Below are 19,009 nucleotides of genomic sequence, written 5' to 3' on the forward strand. Positions count from 1 at the left end.
GGAATTCCTGATATGGAAATCTCCTCCCACTGTTGCAAATCAGTGTTTTTGTAATTTAGAATGTCTAGCAATCGGAGAGTTCAAATGAATGTGTCATGGACAGGATTTGGATTTTCCAGGGTTTTCCTGGCAGAGATACTGGAGTGGTTACCATTTCCTTCTCCAGCTCACTTTACAGATGAGGAAACTGAGGCAAAAAGGGTTAAGTGACTTGCTAGTCACACAGCTAGTGAGTATCTGAGGCCACATTTGAATTCATGTCTTCCTGATTCCAGGGCTGGCACTCCATCCACCATGCCACCTAGCTGCCCCAATATGGAACAATATTATGTATCAGCAAGGAATTACGTTTGTAGACTAATAACTTTGATAGTAATTAGAGATGAGAAGGAAACTGACCAAGAAAGATGGGACACGTGAAGGTATAAAGTGTGAAGGAAGCAAGCCAGAAAAAAAATGTATACAGTGCCAAAAATATTATAGAAAACAACTTTGAAAGACTCAGGATTGTTATTCCCTAGGATTGATGCTGCCACCCACCTCCTGAACTGATAGACCCAAGATGCAGAATAAGATAGACCTTTTCAGACATGGCCAGCATAGAAATTTGTTTTGCATGACTGTGTATTTGTTACAAAGGTTTTATTTTCCTTTTTTTTTCCCTAATGGGAGTGAGTAGGAGGAAAAGAGAGGATAAGGATAGAATAACAAAAAGCAAAAGAAAAAAGATGCTAAAACAACTTTAAAAAGATATATGGAAGAGAACGAGAAAAGGCCAGAAAGAAACACCAGCAAATAGGACAGCTTTGAAAGTTATACGTTGAGCTTATCAATATATCAATAATTTTTAAAAGCCAATGTGAGCAAGAGGCTGTTCCTGTCTAGGGAGTGGCCTTCCTAAGCTATGATCTCTTCGTTGGAATAAAAGTCCTAAAGCAAATGTTGACCATTCACAGCTTTTAATGACTGTTATCACCTCTTTAGAACAACAGAAACGTGGACTCCTTGCTCCATATGGTTTACATCACAAGCATGAACAAATGGAGATAAGTGGCCATGATTAACTCAGGACTGTGATGGAAGAATTTTTTTTTGGCGGGGGTGGGGGGCCAGTCCTGGACCTGCACTTTCATCCATTGGATCAATCAAATCATGATGAATTGATAATACATAGCTTAGATCTCATGGGAGACTTAAAATTATACAAAGAAAAATATGGAAAAGTAAATTACTTGGAGTCTTGCAAATCCTCCCATCTTCATGCTTATTGGTATTCCATCAACCTTCTTAGGAACAGAAAGCTGTTGGTCCTCCTGATCAGATATCTTTTATCTGAGGACTTCCCTGGTGAGGTGGCAGTCTTATTACCTGGTTAGATACCAGATGACTAATTTTTTGGCCACAGAAACTCTTAAAAGTGAGGAAGGTTGGGATCTCAGATGCCAGTCATTTGGGTAATATCCCCCCCCTCCCCCCCCCGATGAAATAATGGATTCTTCAGGTGTGAAGGTGAGTTGTAAGGCTCCAGAGCAGGGAAGAGTAGTGTTCTATGAAGGGAATTAAAATGAGCATCATGGTTAGATGGCCACGGCATCCACAGATCACACTGTTTCTATGAGAACTCAACGTTATCTGCAGATATTACAGCTTACCATGAAGCTGCTATGATTAGCACAGTGTCTAGAATATATAGTAGATTCTTTTTTTTGTTTGTTTTTGGCTAGGCATTTGGGGTTAGGCGACTTGCCCAGGGTCACACAGCTAGTAAGTGTCAAATGTCTGAGGCTAGATTGGAATTCAGGTCCTTCTAATTCCAGGGCTGGTGTTCAATCCATTACACCACCTAAGTGCCCCTAGTAGATTCTTGATAAATGCTTGGTCGACTTAATTTGACTGTAGCCTGCTTCTGAGAATATAAGATCTACCAAGTCTCCTTTTAGAAAGGCAGCATGGGATAGTGGGTGGAATGCTGGATGTGAGGTCAGGAAGTCCTAGGTCTGAATCCTGCTCATATGACCTTGGGTAAGTCCCTTTACTCAGTAAAGTAGAGATGACAATACCTGTAGGCCCCACTTCACCAGAGGGTTGTGAGGGTCAAATGAATGAACGTATGGAAAGTGCTTTGCAAACCTTAAATTGCCATGGAAAAGGTCGCTCTGTCTTATCATTATTAATATTGACCTTTCTATCACAACTGTTCTAAAGCAATACACAGCTGTGGTGCCTCCTGTGGCCAGTCTGAGCTGTGGCGCTTTATGGATTATAGAAAGACTCTCCATTCTTGATGGGATTAAAGATTCTTTGGCTTTCTCACAAATCAACTTTAAAGGTTAGATCTGCAGGACTTCTCCCTGTTTCTCATGTCCCCTACTACCTATTTCTAGCCCTTCTATTCCTTCTTTGCCTACCAGGGATGGGGAACCTGTGGCCTTGAGGCCACATGTGGCCTTCTAGATCCTTAAGTGTGGCCTTTTGACTGAATCCAAATTTTACATCTGTGTTTTTCTGAATCTGTCATTCTCTTTTTTCAGAGCCTGTATTTTCTCTCCTAACGAGATTCCGACATTCCATATTACCTAGTCTTTTGTTTTGTCTTAATAGATTTCTTCTCAGCAAACTTATTTCCTCCCTAATTTTAATCCCAATTTCCATCTCTATTTCCTCCTTTAATCATCTTACATCCCTTTTGAACCATTCCAGAGTTTTTGTGCTGGTCCTGGTCTCCTAGAATTTGAAGACCTGCTTTCTCTTTCCTTTTCTTGGATTTTCTCGTCACTCTCTGTCTTGGGATACTATTATCAGATCTTTTTTTGTTCCGGCATAATATTGCTTTATTGTGTTATGACTTTCTAGTTACCTAACCTCATTTTTATTTCTCTTAGTCTCCTTTTTCTTCTCGTTGTTGTTTTTTAATTTGAGCCCTAGACTTATTCCCAAGCTTTTCTGTCAGCCTTCCTAACCATCTGCTCTTTCCCTAGTGATCAGATTGAGGATTAAAATCAATCAGACCGAAAATTCAGTCAGACTGGAAAATGCTGTCCACATCCAGAGAAAGAACTGTGGCATCTGATTGCAGATCAAAGCAGACTATTTTCACTTTTTTTTTGTTTTTTTTTTCTTTCTTGTGGTTTTTCCCTTTTGTTCTGATTCCTCTTTCACCACATGACTAATGTGGAAATATGGTTAATATGATTGTACATGTATGGCCTATATCAGATTGCTTGCCAACTTGGGGAGGGGGAAGGGGAAAAAATTTGGAACTCAAAATCTTATAAAATTAAATGTTGAAAACCAAAAAAAAAAAAAATTCAATCGGAGGATTGAAAGGCATCTGTTTGGTTCCTCCCCTAATCCCCAGCATGATGGATTTTCTCCTGTTCGAATGCCACAGCTAGGCAAATTTCAGAGCCCTCCTCACATTGAGGGGTCTGGTTGGCCTCCTGCCCTATGGAAATTCCATAGGAGAACAGGTACCAGTGGTATCTGCCCCTGACTCAGCAAAAGCTTGAAATTGTGGTCTGGGAGGATGGGGCAGGACTTTACATTGTGTCTAGGTGTGTCCTGATCTTGTCTTTCTGCTGTTTTAATTACTGTCTATCTAGTGTATCTCTCTTGTGTGTTTTAGGATTTGTAATAAGATCTGACCTACTCTGCCCCTGCTCTCTGCCCCTGGTCTTCCTCATGTGACCTTAGGCAAATCAGATTCCCTCTTTAAAAATGAAAGGAAAAAAATAAAAAAGAAGAAAAGAAATAAAATTAGGGGTTTGGACTAAGGTCCAGTTCTAACAATTGTGCCTCCAGTTCTAACTCTATGACCCTAGTAGTGCTATCTATTTAAAACTCAATGCCTTTCTTTCTAGATACCTCATTTTCTTCAGGAGCCTCTGGTAAAAAGGCTATGTTAAATCCTTCTTATGAATTAAAATAAGAGGGGCCAGAAAGTATACAAATTTTGTTACAAAATATTCCAGCCACACTTTGTTAATCATTTCCTTCCAATTAAATTTATTTTTATTAAGATCCTTTCTTCTTTTTTTAAACAGTGTAAGGACTGAAGGGGCAGCTAGGTGGCTCAGTGGATACAGAGTGCTAGGCTAGGAGTCAGGAAGACTTGAGTTCAAATCCAGCCTCAGACCCTTACTAGCTGTGTGACCCTGGGCAAGTCACTTAAACCTGTTTGCCGTAAAAATGAGCTGGAGAAGGAAATGGCAAACCACACCAGTATCTTGGCCAAGAAAATCCCAGATTGGGTCACAAAAAGTTGAACTGGACTGAAATGACTCAGCAACAACATAAAGACAGACACAAATCCTTCTTGCATTCCTTTGCCTGTCCCCACAGGACAGGGTTCAGTGATAGGCAAAGGTGTCATATCTCATTGGAAGAGAAAAAAAAGTCTGTTATTGATAGGTTCTTTTTAAATTGTCTTCTTAGCTATGGTTTTCCATTTAATCAATGTCGGTTTATGTAAAATAAAATGCCATTAGATTGGTTTCCTGGATGTCACTCAGGTCACTTCTGCACCAGTGTATCAGGCACCTAGGTGCTGTTAGCCCCAAAGTAGCATGGCATGATCTTCAGCCTCAGAGAGTTGTGGTTGTTCAGTCGTTTCGGTTGTGCCTGGCTCTTCATGACCCCCATCTGGGGTTTTCTTGGCAAAGATACTGGAGTGGTTTGCCATTTTTTTAAGTCTTGCTTATAAAGCAAAACTTTACACACACACGCACGCACGCACACACACACACAGAGCAAATTGAAAATATCATACCACGTACTGTGAACATGATTAAATAGCCAAAGAATGAATGATGCAGGCCAGTCCTGGGTCTATTTGGATCTGGCTGGAGGAGATAAGCAAAGACTAAATGTTAGACACGCAGATATTTGGCAAACACTTGTTGGTAACTTGAGTGAATGAAAAGAATGGATTTCAACCCTCTCTTTCATTGGATGAAGGAAAAGGATGAAAAGATGAAGGAAAGGATGAGAGATGAAGGAAAAGGCTTTCAGACTTTTCTTGTGGTAGAAGATGAAACGCTTGGCTAATATCCAGCCTGACAAAGAAAACACGGACTTTGGTCCTACAGTCATTATACAACCTGGAATCTTGTACTAAAAACATTAAATAGGTTCTATGAAGTGTACCCAAAATGTTGGGCAAAGTTGGGGGCAGCATATCCAAAGAAATGTGTAGGTTGGGAAGAAATTGCTCTCCATTCTACCATGCTGGGCATGATGATCAATCGCTCTGAGCCTAGGTACTTGGGTGCCTGGGGTAAAGGCTTATGCAAAGGAGCAGCAGCTTACTTCTCCAAAAGGAGAAGTGCCTTTGAGAAGCCAGTTTGAATGGTGAGCCTTTCTGGTAGAGATCACCAAGAATACTCTTGAGTTGCTTTCCAATGTGGCGCTTGAGAGCAGCCTATAGTACTTAAATGGATGGGTGGTTGACTTTTCTTGTGTGGCCTATAGGTGTATGCCAACATCCCTGTTTTTCCTCTCCCCATTCTACAGCAGGAGAACGCGGTGTTTGTCATGACCAACATCATTGCTACCTTGAACCAGAGACAAGGCACCTGTGCCGAGGTAGGTAAGCATTCTTATTGAACAGGCCAGCGGGCCACTGATGCCAATCCTCTTCCTTATTCTTCATTCTTCTGAGCACTGTGGGGGCTAGGATGTGGGCACTGGGTGTGGTTTCAAAAATAAACCCACATGGGGCCTAATTTTGGCTCATTTTTGTCTTTTCCAGTATCCAGATCCTGAAACTGTGTGTACATCAGATGATAACTGTATTCCTGGCTCCACTGATGTCCATGGCAATGGTATGCCCTTCCCTCCTATGGTACACTTGATAGAATCTATTTGATGTTCTTAATATGTGATTCCTGGCTAGAGAATGCCAGCAGTCTCAAAGTTCATGTTTTCTTTGTTGGCTCCAATAAGAATGAAGGGTTTGATTGGAACAGCAGACACTAACACTTGGAAAATTGAGCCCCTCTCAATTTGACCTTCTGTAATGGGGAGAGTGGCCTTGAGTTTTTTTCTCAGAGAATGGGTGAGCCCATGCTGAAATAAGACCCATGTGGGTTTTGGTTTGTTTGTTTTTTGCAAGGCAATCAGGATGAAGTGGCTTACCCTGGGTCACACAGCTAGTAAGCATCAAGTGTCTCAGGCCAGATTTGAACTCAAGTCCTCCAGACTCCAAGGCTGCTGCTTTATCCAATGCACCACCTAGCCACCCCCATATGGGTCTTACTTCAGTGTAGGGGTCATCCCTTCTCTGATAGAAAAAACTCAAGGGAATAGAACTTTTCAGGATTCCCTAGACCAGCACTTAATAACCTAGATCTCTGGCCCTCTGCAATTTTTTCATACCCCAGGAAGTATCTATTTGCACTGAGAAATAAGTAACTCTCTTGTGAGACCTTATGCCATTATGCAGCTGGATTTTATGCCAATGCCCAAATCTTTACAGGTTAAAGTTGCTTGGTTTGTAAACAAGAGAAGATTAGACTCCATTAAGGTGCCCATGGATCAAATAGTGGAGAATGGGGGGAAGCTGGGGTGTTTACACTGGGGTAAGGCTCTTGTCTCCTTGTACCTCCTTACCCTGCTGCAGGAGTGGCAACTGGAAAATGTGTTGACTTTAATGATCACGTGAAGACATGTGAGGTGATGGCTTGGTGTCCGGTGGAGGACGACACTTACGTGCCCCGGTGAGTCATGACAAATTGGCCCAGACCTAGGGCTAGGGAAGTGCCAGAGATCATAAACCCTGACTTGTAAGGGAGGCGTTTAGTCTCATTCAACAAATATTTACTGTGCTGGGTATGTCACAAAAGTTTCCTAAAGGTGGCCAAGGCAGCAGTTCGGGATAGGGAACAAAAAATGTCTATTCGAGAGATCCTAGAGTGTTTTGAGTGGGGAGAAGCCTGGGATCTTCTGATCCGGTCTGCTTATTTTACAGATGAAAGAGAAGAACAAAACAAAACAAAAAAACAGATCAGGAGGGAAGAGTTGTGGCTAGACAAAAAAAAAGAAATAGGTAAATGGCTGGAGTTTTTAGTGAACAGTAAGCCCAATAAGAGTCAAACAGTTACACATTGGCTTTAAAAAAAGAAAGCTGATGAGCTCTTTGTCACCGTTCAGTTGTGTCTGACTCTTCTTGAGCTCTTTTGGAGTTTTCTTTGCAAAGATACTGGAGTGGTTTGCCATTTCTTTCTCCAGCTCATTTTACTGGTGAGGAAACCGAGGCAAACAGGGTCAAGTGACTTGCCCAGGGTCACACAACTAATAAGTGTCTGAAGCTGGATTTGAATCAGGTCTTCCTGACTCCAGGCCTGGCACGCTATCCACTGTACCACGTAGCTGCCCATCGTGAGCTCTTGGGGGCATTTAATAAAAGTACTATGTTCAGAACAAGAGAGGTGATAGGCTTGCTGCCCTCTGTTGAGCCTATAACCTACTAAAACTCCCAGATCTTTTTTGAGAACAATCGCTGTCCAAATGTGTCTCCCTCATCTTGTACTTTGATTTTTTTTTTTGTACCCAGGCATAAGTCTTTACATTTATCCCTACTGAATTTTATCATAGGAGATTCAATTCTTTGTTGTTTGTTTGTTTGTTTGGAATTTCATTGTTTTATTTTTATTTTTTTAAGATATATATTTTAAAACTTATTTTTAGTTTTCAACGTTCACTTCTATATGATTTTGAGTTCTACATTTTCTCCCCCTCGCTCCCCTCCCCTCTCCCCAATCTGATATAGGCTCTACATGTACATTCATATTAAGCATATTTCCACGTTAGTCATATTGTAAAGAAGAATTAGAACCAAAGGGAAAAACCATAAGAAAGAAGAAACCAAAACAAAAAAGAGTGAATAGCATGCTTTGATCCGCATTCAGACTCCAAAGTTCTTTCTCTGGATGTAGATGGCATTTTCCATCATGAGTCTTTTGGAATTGTCTTAGATCCTTGCATTGCTGAGAAGAGTTAAGTCTATCAAAGTTGGTCCTCACACAATGTGGCTGTAACTGTGTACAGTGTTCTCCTAGTTCTGCTCACTTCACTGCATCAGTTCATATACATCTTTCCAGGTTTTTCTGAGGTCTGCCTGCTTACCATTTCATATGGAACAATAGCATTCCATCACATTTATATACCCACAGCTTGTTTAGCCATTCCCCAATTGATGGGCATCCCCTCAATTTCCAATTCTTGGCCACCACAAAAAGAGCTGCTATAAATATTTTTGTACGTGTGGGTCCTTTTCTCTTTTTATGATCTCTTTGGGATACAGACCTAGAAGCAGTATTGCTGGGTGAAAGGGCATGCACAGTTTTATAGCCCTTTGGGCCTAGTTCCAAATTGCATGAGATTCAACTCTTAACGCTTCAAGATCCTTTTGGACCCTGACTCTTATCATCCACAGTGTTAGCCCTGTCACCCCTCTTATTGTCACCTGCATAAATGATGATCAAGCCATTTCTGCCTTTATCCAGATCGCGGATAAAAGTGTTAGGTAGCACAGGGACAAAGACAGATCTCTGGGGCACTGCCCTGGAGACTTCCTAGAATATTCATATTGAACTGTTAACAATTATTGTTTGACTCCAACTTCCAACCAGCTCCAGATCCAGCTGATGATCTTGTCATATGATCCCAGTATCTCCAATTGGAAGAGTATGAAGTAGGTACTTTTGCCAAAAGTTTTGCTAAAATCAAGATAAGCCCTATACACAGCTTTCTTCTTACCAGCGAGTCTAGTAATCCTTTCGGGGGAAAAAGGAAATGAGATTAGTCTGACACATCCTGTCCACTACTTTCCCTTCTCCATATTTGATAAGCTCTTTAATGATCGATTGTAGAATTGTCTCAGGAATAAAAGTCAAATTCACTGATCTCTAGTTGACGCAAACTCTGCTTTTTCCCCTTTTTAAAAAATTGGGACATTTGCCCCTCCCCCTTGCCATGACCACTCAGTCGTCTCCGAAATCCCACAGGCCAGCTCTCCCAGGATTCATGGATCCGGCTCATCCAGCCTCAGCCCCTTGAATTAATGGTGGGAGGTCTGGGCGCTCTCACTCTTTCATCACCAATCTGGGGGATTAACTTCCTCTTACTCAGCCTTGCCCTGTTGTTTCCTGTGTAGAGGTCTTTCTTTCTGGCAGAGAAAGCAGAAGCAAAGTAGACATTGAACTGCTCTCTCTGTCATCATCCCACCCAGGCCAAACAAAGGCCTTTGATCCTCCTTTTCCTCCCAGTGAAGTCTTTTAAAAACCCCTCTTGTTGTCCTCAGCTTCCCTCCCTGACCTCAGCTCATTCAGAGTTTTAGCATTCCTGACACTGGGGTTTTTTTTTAACTCTTTTTTTCATTTCTTTTGATTTTTCCCAATTACATGTAAAAGCAACTCTAACGTTACTTTTTCAAATTTTGAGTTCCAAATTCTCTCCCTCCCTCTCCTCCCCGCTCATTGAGAAGGTAAGCAATTTGACATAGGCCACACGTGTGTAGTCTGACACTGTCTTTACACTGTCATCCACTGACCAGACCTTAACGTCCATCTCCAGTCATCCTGATTTATATCAGGCCACTGCACCCAGATACCTCAAGAGGAGAAAGTGAGGCTGGTGACTTTGCACAGCCCTCCCTCACCTCAATCCAATTCACTTGCAAGTCATGGCATCACCTTCCTGACGTCATGGTCCTCTTTGAGAACGAAGGACAAACAAAAATCTTCCATATGTAGCTTTCAAAAGTTAGTTGGTGAGTCCCCAGTGTATCTACATCATTCTCTCAAGACAACTCATTTTTTTCTCTTCCCTGAAATTGTTTTCCTTTGGGTCTTCTGAATTGCATTTTTGTGCATTCCCCCATCCCTCCAGAACTGATTTCCTCTATGGCATTTTGAGATCCTACACATCTTTCCTCTGAACCTTTTTGAAATCTACGTCCCCAGATTTGAAGGGAGACCCTGCCCAGATTTCTATCACAGACTTTAAGAGGACCTGATCATCTGCCACCAAAGTTCCTATTATTTCCACCCCAGCAACTAGTTTCTTCCCATTAGTATCAGATCAGTCAACATTTATTAAGTGTTTACCATGTGCCAGGCATTGTGCTAAGTGTTAGGGGCACAAAGAAAAGCAAAAACAGTCCTTATACCCTAAGGAGCTCCCATTCTCATGGGGAAGACGGAAGGTAAGTTACTAGATACATACAGGATCTGTCCAGTGTTATTGAAAGATACTCTCAGAGGGATGGCATGAGAAGTAGGGAGGATGGGAAAGGTTTCCTACAGAAGGTGGGTCTTAAAAGGAAGCCAGGGAACCCAGAAGGCAGAGGTGAGGAGGGAGAGGATTCCAGCCATTGGGGACAGATAAGGAGGCCAATGTAGCTGTGTCAGAGAGTGTGTAGAGGAATAGAGCAGGAAACCAGAAGGGGCTTTAAATGCCAAGCAGAGGATTCTATGTTTTAACCCTATGTTTAATAGGGAGCCACCAGAGTTTACTGAGGGGAGGCAGGAGTTATGGGATCCGAGCTGCACTTTAGGAATCACTTTAGCAGCTGAGTAGAAGATGGGCTGGAGTGAGAGGAGACTTTGGGCAGGGAGTTCCTCTGCCTTTTTTTTGAAGGATAAAATTATCCTTAAGGCAAATCAAGAAGTTGTCACTGTTCTGCTTTTAGCCAAGGGAGAGCTCTGATTAATTGAAGCAAATTTCTGGTTGATTAAAGCCCTATGTCACTACTACATAGTCTTTCTATGCCAGGCTTGGGATCTATTTCCCAAAACTTTTCATTTTTCCTTTTATCCACATGATCTGGAGTGTATTCCAGTGACAAGATGGCTTCACCTTCTCCTTCCGTTGGCCTTTACTTAAATAATCTCTGAGATAATCCTTCTCTCTGATTTCTGGACTTGCTCTACAAATAGACCTTCTTAAAACTCACTGCTACCTCACCTCAACTCCCTTTTTTCTCTCCTGTTTCTTTTGAATAAAGCATGCATGGTCGTATATAGTCCCATCATGGGTTTCATCCCATCATAATAACTATAAGGTCAGATTTGCCCCTTGGGTTAGGACCGATAGTGCCTAGACTTTGACCTTTGTACCTAGATGTTTGAGGAGGCTTTGGATTTTACTATTAAGGGCTCCTTTCCCTCCCATCTTTCTAGTCTTCTTATGCCCAGCCCCTGCAACATAACCTTCGATCCAGTGACACCTGCCTCCTGGCTGTTGCTCTCACGTGACCCTCCGTCTCCAGACTCCAGGCTTTTTCCCTGGCTGTCCCCCATGCCTGGAATGCAGTCCCTCCTCATCTCTACTTCCAAGCTTCCCTGGATTCCTTCGAGTCTCAGATAACACCACACACACACACACACACACACACACACACACACACCCTCTACAGGAAGCTTTCCCCAAACCTCCTCAACGCCACCATGCCTTCCCTCTCCTGTTTATCCTGTCTCTAGCTAGTTTGTACAGAGTTGTTACTAGACTGAGGGCAGGCACTGTCTTTGCCTTTCTTTGTATCCCTAGTAGTTAACACAGTGCCTGGTATACAGTAGGCACTTAAATCTCATGACAGCAATTTGAGCTACTCTTCTTTTTCCTTCTCTGTAACTCATCTGTGGTGTCTAATCCTGAGGATACACAGAAGAATTCTTCTCCCTCCCCCATCTGATTCAATTTGCAGATCCATTCTTGGATGCTTTTGGAAGATGCACTCTCTTTTGAGCTAGGAATCCTCGCCCCTGTGTTTTGAACAGTGGTCCAGGAATTCAGGTGCCATTCCTAGACACCACCTTCTTAGCTGTTGTTTACTTCCCAGATCATTTTTTCTCTTCTACACCCCTTTGCCTCCAAGGGGCAACAGTGAGGAAAAACACCACCCGTGCCCAGGAGATCTTCACTTTCTTGCCCAAGACTTCCTAATCTTTTGTGATGCTTTCCAGCTTCCTTCTGGCAATGTCATTAGTATCCATGGGAATCACCAGAAATGAGTGGTTGTGTTCCATGGGTGGCATCCAATTGGGTAAGTCTTTGGAGGCTCTCCTCATGCCTTGTTATGTGCCCAAGAAGACAACAGACCACTGTGGTTCTTAATCAGATCAGCAAAGGGAGCAGAGATCAGAAGCTCCAGCCGTTCTCTCCTTCGTCTGACTCATCCTGAACGGCGGCTCTCTCACCCGCCAGCTTCCTCCCTCCTTCCTTCCAGAGCCCCAAGTCTGTCTTTAACTTCTGATTTCCTCCTGTCCTTTCCCTTCCCTTTCTCCTCTGGGCTACATTCTACTACTCGTCCACATCCTGACAAGGGTGGGAAGGGGCGATGTCTCCTCTCTTCCACCTCAGATCTCATTTTCCCCATTGAAGACTTCCGTCTGTTTCCCATGAGAATGCTTCTTTCTCTCTAACAGCCTGGAATGTGAAGAGCCAATCTGCTCTGTGAGTTCTTTCCCCTTCTCCTCTAGGAGAGAGATCAGCCTTCAGTTAGAGAACAGTCACTGGTGTGTGGCAGAAGTGTCGTAATCTGGAGGCGCACGTCTGGAAGCAAGGCACTGCATGGTTTTCCTGTTTTGTAATGGCAAAGGGCAGCTCCGTCCTCCCCATCCCCCAGACTCCCAGCTTAGGAATCATCCTGGATTCCTTATTAATGGTCTCCTGTCTCCCTGTGTCCAAGCTGTTGCCAAGGCCTGTCGATCCCCTTTGCAGCATCCCTCAAATACACCCCCTCTCTCCTCTGACCCTGCCACCCCCTGGTGCAGACCCCTCATTACTTAGCACCTGGAATGTTACATGTAGATTGAGGTCTACCTGCCTTAAGTCTCTCCCCACTCCAGTCCATTCTCCACAAGTTTTCTGAAAGTGAAGGTCTGACAATATCCTCCCTCCCCGCCAGTAAACTCCAGTGGCTCCCTCTTGTCTCCAGGATCAAATATAAGATTCTGTGTTTGGCTTTGAATGTCCTTCATGACCCACCTTTCCAGTCTTCTTACACCTTACTCCCTAACATATACTCTTTGATCCAATGACACCAGCCTCCTGGCTCTTTTACAAAAAAAGACCCTCCATCTCTCAGCCCTGGGCTTTTTCTCTGGCTGCCCCCTATGCCTGGAATGCTCTCCACACCCTGCTCTGACTGCTGACCTCCCTGGCTTCCTTTAATTCCCTACTAAAATCCCACTTTCTGTGTGAAGGCTTCCACAACCGAACCCCCGCCCCTTAATTCCAGTGCTCTTTCCCTTTGAATTATTTCTTATCTAGCCTGTATGTGGCTTGTTTTGTATGTTTGTGTGTTTGTGTGTTGTCTCCCCCATTAGACTATAAGCTTACTGAGGACTGGGACTGTCTTTTTCCTTTTTTTGTATCTCCTACCCTTAGCATGATGCCTGGCACATAGTAGGTGCTTAATAAATGTTTATTGATTGAATGGCTGAGATTTTCAGTATTTTTGCTTTGGCTTATTTTTATCTCCGTGTGAATGTTCATGCCTCTTGTCACTTCTTAGTAACTTGATAACCCCATTCAGCTCCTTTTCTTAGTCTCTCCAGTTCTACAGCCAAACACACCTGCCCTTCAGCCCTGTACCAATCTCCTATTTCATCAATTTGCCCTACGTACCAACCCATTCCATCCATTTGCTTTACCCTTTCGCTGTTCCATTGACCTGTTCTTACTTTATCTTTTCTGTTTTCCTTTTTAAATCTGCCTAGTCAGGTTCTACTCCATAATCCTCTAATATCCTTCTTAATTATACTTTAATTGGACTCACTATCTCTCCACCCCTCCCCCACCAAAATCCCTCCTCTTCCCAGCCTCCCTCTAACGGTTGAGGGCATCACCGGCCTTCCAGTCCCTCAGACTCATACTCGTCTCCTTAGGTGCACTCAACCCACACATCAGATCCATTATCCTATCCTGTCATTTCTGCCTTAACAACATCTCTTCTAAATGTCCCAGTCTCTCTACTCACAAGGCCACCAAGTCAACAAGCATTAGATGTGCACCTACTGTGTGCCAATTACTGTGCTAAGCACTGGGGCAAGAACTCCATCTCATCTGATTTTGTGTCTCTCAAAGCTCCTACGCCACACATACAGCAGGTGCTAAATAAGTGGTTGGCATTACTTCATATTGCTTAGATTGAGGCCATGTGTTGTCAGGCAGAGCCCGTAGACTCGACTCCCCTTACAGAAATGCATCAAAGAAAATAAGCCTAATTGGACATCGAGAGGATAGCCCATCAATGACTGAACACATTGTGATATATATTTGTGAAGGAATACTATTGTGCTGGGAGAAATGATAAAGGGGATGGTTTCAGAAAAGCCTGGGAAGATTTACATGAGCTGATGCAAAGTGAAGTGAGCAGAACCAGGAAGACATTACACGTAGGAGCAGCAATGTTGTAACAACAATCAACTGCAAAAGACTTAGCTAGTCTGACCAATACAGCGGTCCAAGACAGTTCCAAAGGACTCGTGATGAAAAATACTTCTCCATCTCCAGAGAGAGAACTGATGAACTCTGAGTGCAGATGGAAGTATATTGTTTTTCACCTTCTTTGTTTTTCTTGTTTTTCCCCCCTACAACACGGCCAAAACAATGTTTTGCATGATTTCATATGTATAATGTATAATATGATTTCATATGTATAATGTATAATATGCCTTCTCAATAGGTGAGGGAGGAGGTAAAGTAAGGAGAGGGAGAGAATTTTGAATGAAAATAAAAATTTTAAAATTAAGAAAAAAGGAAGAAACAGGATAGCTTCAGCCTTGGTGAACAGAAAGCAACCAGAAAGTGATGGGGCACTCCTTGGTGGGGCAACGGACAGTGCCAGAGGAGGCATGCCTATAGTGTGCCCGTCAGGGAAGGGTATCAGTGTGTAGGCAGAGTTCACTTTGGTTTAACTTGTAAAACCAGCTCTGTGACTGTAGCCACTAAGCTGTCCGGGGATGTATGCATACCATCAAGCCCCAAGGGCCAACTGTAAGTATTGACAATGCATGGCCCCACTGGCCCACCTCATCAGCCAGTGCTCGGGCTTGTCTGTTCCCTCTCCCCTCAGAAGCTGCTATAATGGACCATGCCCTGCCTTCGAGCTCATAAGCTTGTTTTTTAGTCATTCCCATCATGTCCGACTCTCCACGACCCCATTTGGGGTTTTCTTGGCAGAGATACTGGAGTGGTTCGCCATTTTCTTCTCCAGCTCATTATACAGATGAGGAAACTGAGGCACACAGGGTTAAGTGACTAGCCCAGGGTCACACAGCTAGTGTCTGAGGCCAGTTTTGAGCCCATGAAGATGGGTCTTATAATTCCAAGCCCAGTGCTCTATGCACAATGGCACCACCTGGCTGCCCCATGCTCATAAGCGAGGAAACCTCTAAATTTGATTGAAAACCCCTCTTCTTCCCAGCTTTTAGCATCCTACTTTGTGCAGTTGGAGGCAATGGGTCTTTTCCTATTTGAGAGAAGGAAAGGAGAGACTAATACATCTTGAAGCTGTGATGGATCCTGTTTACATTGTGTGTGTGTGTGTGTGTGTGTGTGTGTGTGTGTGATTTCAGACCTGCCTTTCTGAAAGCTGCAGAGAACTTCACCATGTTGATTAAGAACCACATCTGGTATCGCAAGTTTAATTTCACCAAGTAAGTATTGGGGCCTTCACTAAAATCATCTTCTAGTGCCTGAGACCCCGGGCTCTGAAGCCTGTGCCAGCCATGTACATCCTCCCAAACTGGAAAGGTCTGTAGACTGTGCCCATTGTTAGCTAGGGTGGGCCTCTAAATTCAGAGGAGGCTCCTCACCAGGGGTGATGTGGCGGGTAAGGGAGGCAAAGCATCTCCTAGAACTACCTCCTAAGACAGGTGGGTTGCCATTGACACTGATGGAGAGAGATGAAGTCATGAATCCCTGAAGGACATCATTAGGAAGAGCGTGTAGCTCAACTAGTGTCTTGGAGGAATGCTGTTCATTAACTCTTTCTCCCTCCCCCTTCCTTACCTTGAATCTCCCTTTTGCTCCTTCCCTGTTACAGGAGAAATATCCTTCCCAAGACTAACGCCAGCTACCTCAGGTCATGCATCTACGACGCCGAGACAGACCCGTTCTGCCCCATATTCCGTCTTGGCCAAATTGTGGAAAGTGCAGGACACAGCTTCCAGCAGATGGCCGTGGAGGTGAGCGCAGCTCTTCCCTGGAAGTGCACTTCTAGCATGACTCCATGGGGAAGACCTTCCTGGGAATGATAGCCACCCGCTAGCTAGCCAAGTGGATAGAGCTCTTCAGTTGCTACTGCCTTTTAAGAAAGTCTTGATTTTTTTAAGTGATCAGGTGGCCTCAATATATTAGCCCTCTTTGGAGCTTTGCTCTGGCGTCCACTTTCCCACTGACCCCTAACATTGTCTTGCTTTGGAGCATGCAGGGAGGCATCATGGGCATTCAGATCAACTGGGGCTGTAACCTGGACCTGTCCGCCTCCCACTGCTTGCCAAAGTATTCATTTCTCCGCCTTGACGGCCAGGACTCTGACTCCAAAGTCTCCCCTGGCTATAACTTCAGGTAGGAGGATACATTAGGATACATTACTTATTACTTGGATGCTAGGGGGGTAGGGGAGAGGACAAACATTACTGATGAGCTGGGATTAAGAAATACTATCCATTTCTAGTGCCTGTGCCCTTGGAGAACCTGGCCAGACACAGCATTGGGCAGGGCCAACCTCCTGCAACCAAAAGCTGTTGTAGCTAAATCCAGGCTGGATTTGGTGCATGTATCGGGAGGGTTTGTGGAGGAAGTAGCCGGCTGAGAGTTAGTGAGAAGGCAAGAGGTTCAAATGTCAGCTGTGCCTGTGGGAGCCTTGTTTCTGCCGCAGTAAAATGCAGGAACTGGAGTAGATGGAGTGAAAGTTCCTCTCCTTTTCTGTGTCTTGGACCCCTTGGGCAGACAGTTGGGGGAAGCCTGTGGGCCCTTGCTCAGAATCATGATTCTAAATGCATAAATAAAATCTATAGAATTATTGAGAAAAGCAAATAAGAAATGCAGTTATCAATATTTTCTAAAAACAAATCACTGGACCCCAGGTTAAGAACTCATGGCTAGATGGTCTCAGGGGTTGACAGCACACAGGTGTTAATTCTAGGGGGGCCTCACTGGTGACCTCACTAATGCTAGCGTTTTGGGTAAGACAATAACAGAGCTAGGCATTTTTGTTTTCCCCTCCCTTTCTGAAACAGCGCAACATGGGGCCATGTAAGTTTTTGTCAGTTTGGTTTTTCTGCGCAGTTCCCCAGCCAGATCTTTTTGCATGCCAACCACATCAGAGGCCCCACTAGAAAATGTCTCCTGGCCGTCTCAGCAGCATTCTGTGCTGTGTGGTCTCCCTCTTGTGGTGAGTCATCAGCTTAGACACCAGAACCCCCAGCATCCAATGGAAAAAAATTCTCTTTGACCATAATGGCCCCACAACCCACTCTGTCTTTTGAATGCAGAGGTGATACCATGTCCATAGAGCAAGAATGGCCCTGCATGTGTCCCAGCACGGGGGCTGGCTTTGTGGTCAACTGTCCACACTTGCTCCCGATTTTCAGAATCGCTGGGCAGTTGCCCACTGGCCCAGTCTGTGGCCATGTAGGAGATGCTTCCTGAGTGCAAGGCACCAAGCTGAGCACTGGAGCATAGTGAAGGCAGCCACAGGCCGTCACTGCACACGAGCTAAGAGGAGGCAGGTTGGACACGTCACAGTCAGGTCATGAGCTGCTTCTGGCAGATCCCCAAGCTTTCCAGGAATGGCTTTGCCCCCTAAAAACCAAGGCCTTGAGGTAATGTTGGCTTCTTGAAGAGCGCATAGTGTGGCAGCTTTCTGCTGCTCACTAAAGATTCCAACTAATTACCTAGTGGCTACTTTTAAAAGTGTTTTAATTTTATTAAGTGGTCAGGTGGTCTTATAGAAATAATATTCAATGGGAAATGAATCACAAAGCCAGAGTTGAAACAGAGCCATGCACACAATAGGTACTTAAAAAATTGAATTAGTTTGAATTGATACAGGCTGTGATGAGAACAGAGAAAGGAACTTTCTGATGAGTATTGACCCTCCTCATCCTTGTGAGGAAGCGTTTGTCGTGGTCTGTTAGGCAGATTTAGAAAGAAAATGGGCAGCGAGGTGGCACCATAGTGCAGAGAGCGCTGGGCCTAGTGTCAGGAAGACTCAACTTCCTGAGTTCAAATCGGGCCTCAGACGTTGTACTAGCCACTGTGTGACCTTGGGTGTTAGGGGCGCTCAGGACCCAGGCCCCCCAGAGGGTAGTGAGACGCCAGGGAGTCTGGACCTGCTGACATGGCAATGCCTGTGTGGCTTTCGCCACCTCAGCACTGGGGCGGCTCTTACTGGAGGAGCTCCACCCTCGGGGAGGAACTGGGAAGGAGCCAACCCGGAACACCCCGATAGGATATATAAGGCGCGCCCCAGAGAGGGTCGGGGGGGAACTTCTATCAAGCCATGCAATAAAGCCGTTTGCCTACTCCTCCGGTGTTCTGCCTGGTGTTTCTCCTCTCGTTTCCCCCGAGAGGAGCCGGAGATGTCCGAAGACCCGAGGGCAGGGTAAGTAGAGGCGGCGGTCGGGGTCGCCCGCGACAGCTGGCGCCCGAACAGGGACCGGAAGGCCGCTAGCCCGCGGAGGTGCGGAAGATCAGGCAGCCCCAAGGTTAGCGTCCTTGGGAAGAATGGGACATAAAGTAAGCAAAGCCCGAGTTGAACCGGAGGACAAAGGCGTACTCCCCTGCCAGATCTACAAGGTCTGCAAAGAACAAGGCATTAAAATTCATATAAGGACATGTAGAGAGTGGGTGGAGAAGATCTGGGTGGTCAGCCCGTGGCTGGACCGCAGAAATGGGGGTTGGTGGGCCAGCAAATGGCCTCTTATCATAAAACGGACCCCTCATTCTTAGACCCTAAAGACTTTGCGATCTACTCGGCGATAGGGGCTGCCCTATC

General features: G+C 44.6%; 1 protein-coding gene across 4 annotated transcripts in view; it reads left to right on the forward strand.

The window, feature by feature from the left end:
* P2RX4 (purinergic receptor P2X 4) overlaps positions 1-19,009 on the forward strand; it is a 36,216-nt gene that overhangs the window by 7,226 nt on the left and 9,981 nt on the right. For 2 of the 4 annotated variants that reach the window (XM_036755235.1, XM_036755226.1), the window contains exons 3-8: positions 5,512-5,583; positions 5,750-5,822; positions 6,620-6,716; positions 15,582-15,662; positions 16,052-16,193; positions 16,439-16,575. In XM_036755235.1, the coding sequence (XP_036611130.1) occupies positions 5,512-5,583; positions 5,750-5,822; positions 6,620-6,716; positions 15,582-15,662; positions 16,052-16,193; positions 16,439-16,575 (602 nt within the window). Of the gene's footprint in view, positions 1-5,511; positions 5,584-5,749; positions 5,823-6,619; positions 6,717-15,581; positions 15,663-16,051; positions 16,194-16,438; positions 16,576-19,009 lie in introns of those variants that run through there. The other 2 variants (XM_036755209.1, XM_036755217.1) reach the window with 2 other exon arrangements.

The sequence above is a fragment of the Trichosurus vulpecula genome, chromosome 1 (assembly GCF_011100635.1).
Source record: "Trichosurus vulpecula isolate mTriVul1 chromosome 1, mTriVul1.pri, whole genome shotgun sequence".
Lineage (NCBI taxonomy): Eukaryota > Metazoa > Chordata > Mammalia > Diprotodontia > Phalangeridae > Trichosurus > Trichosurus vulpecula.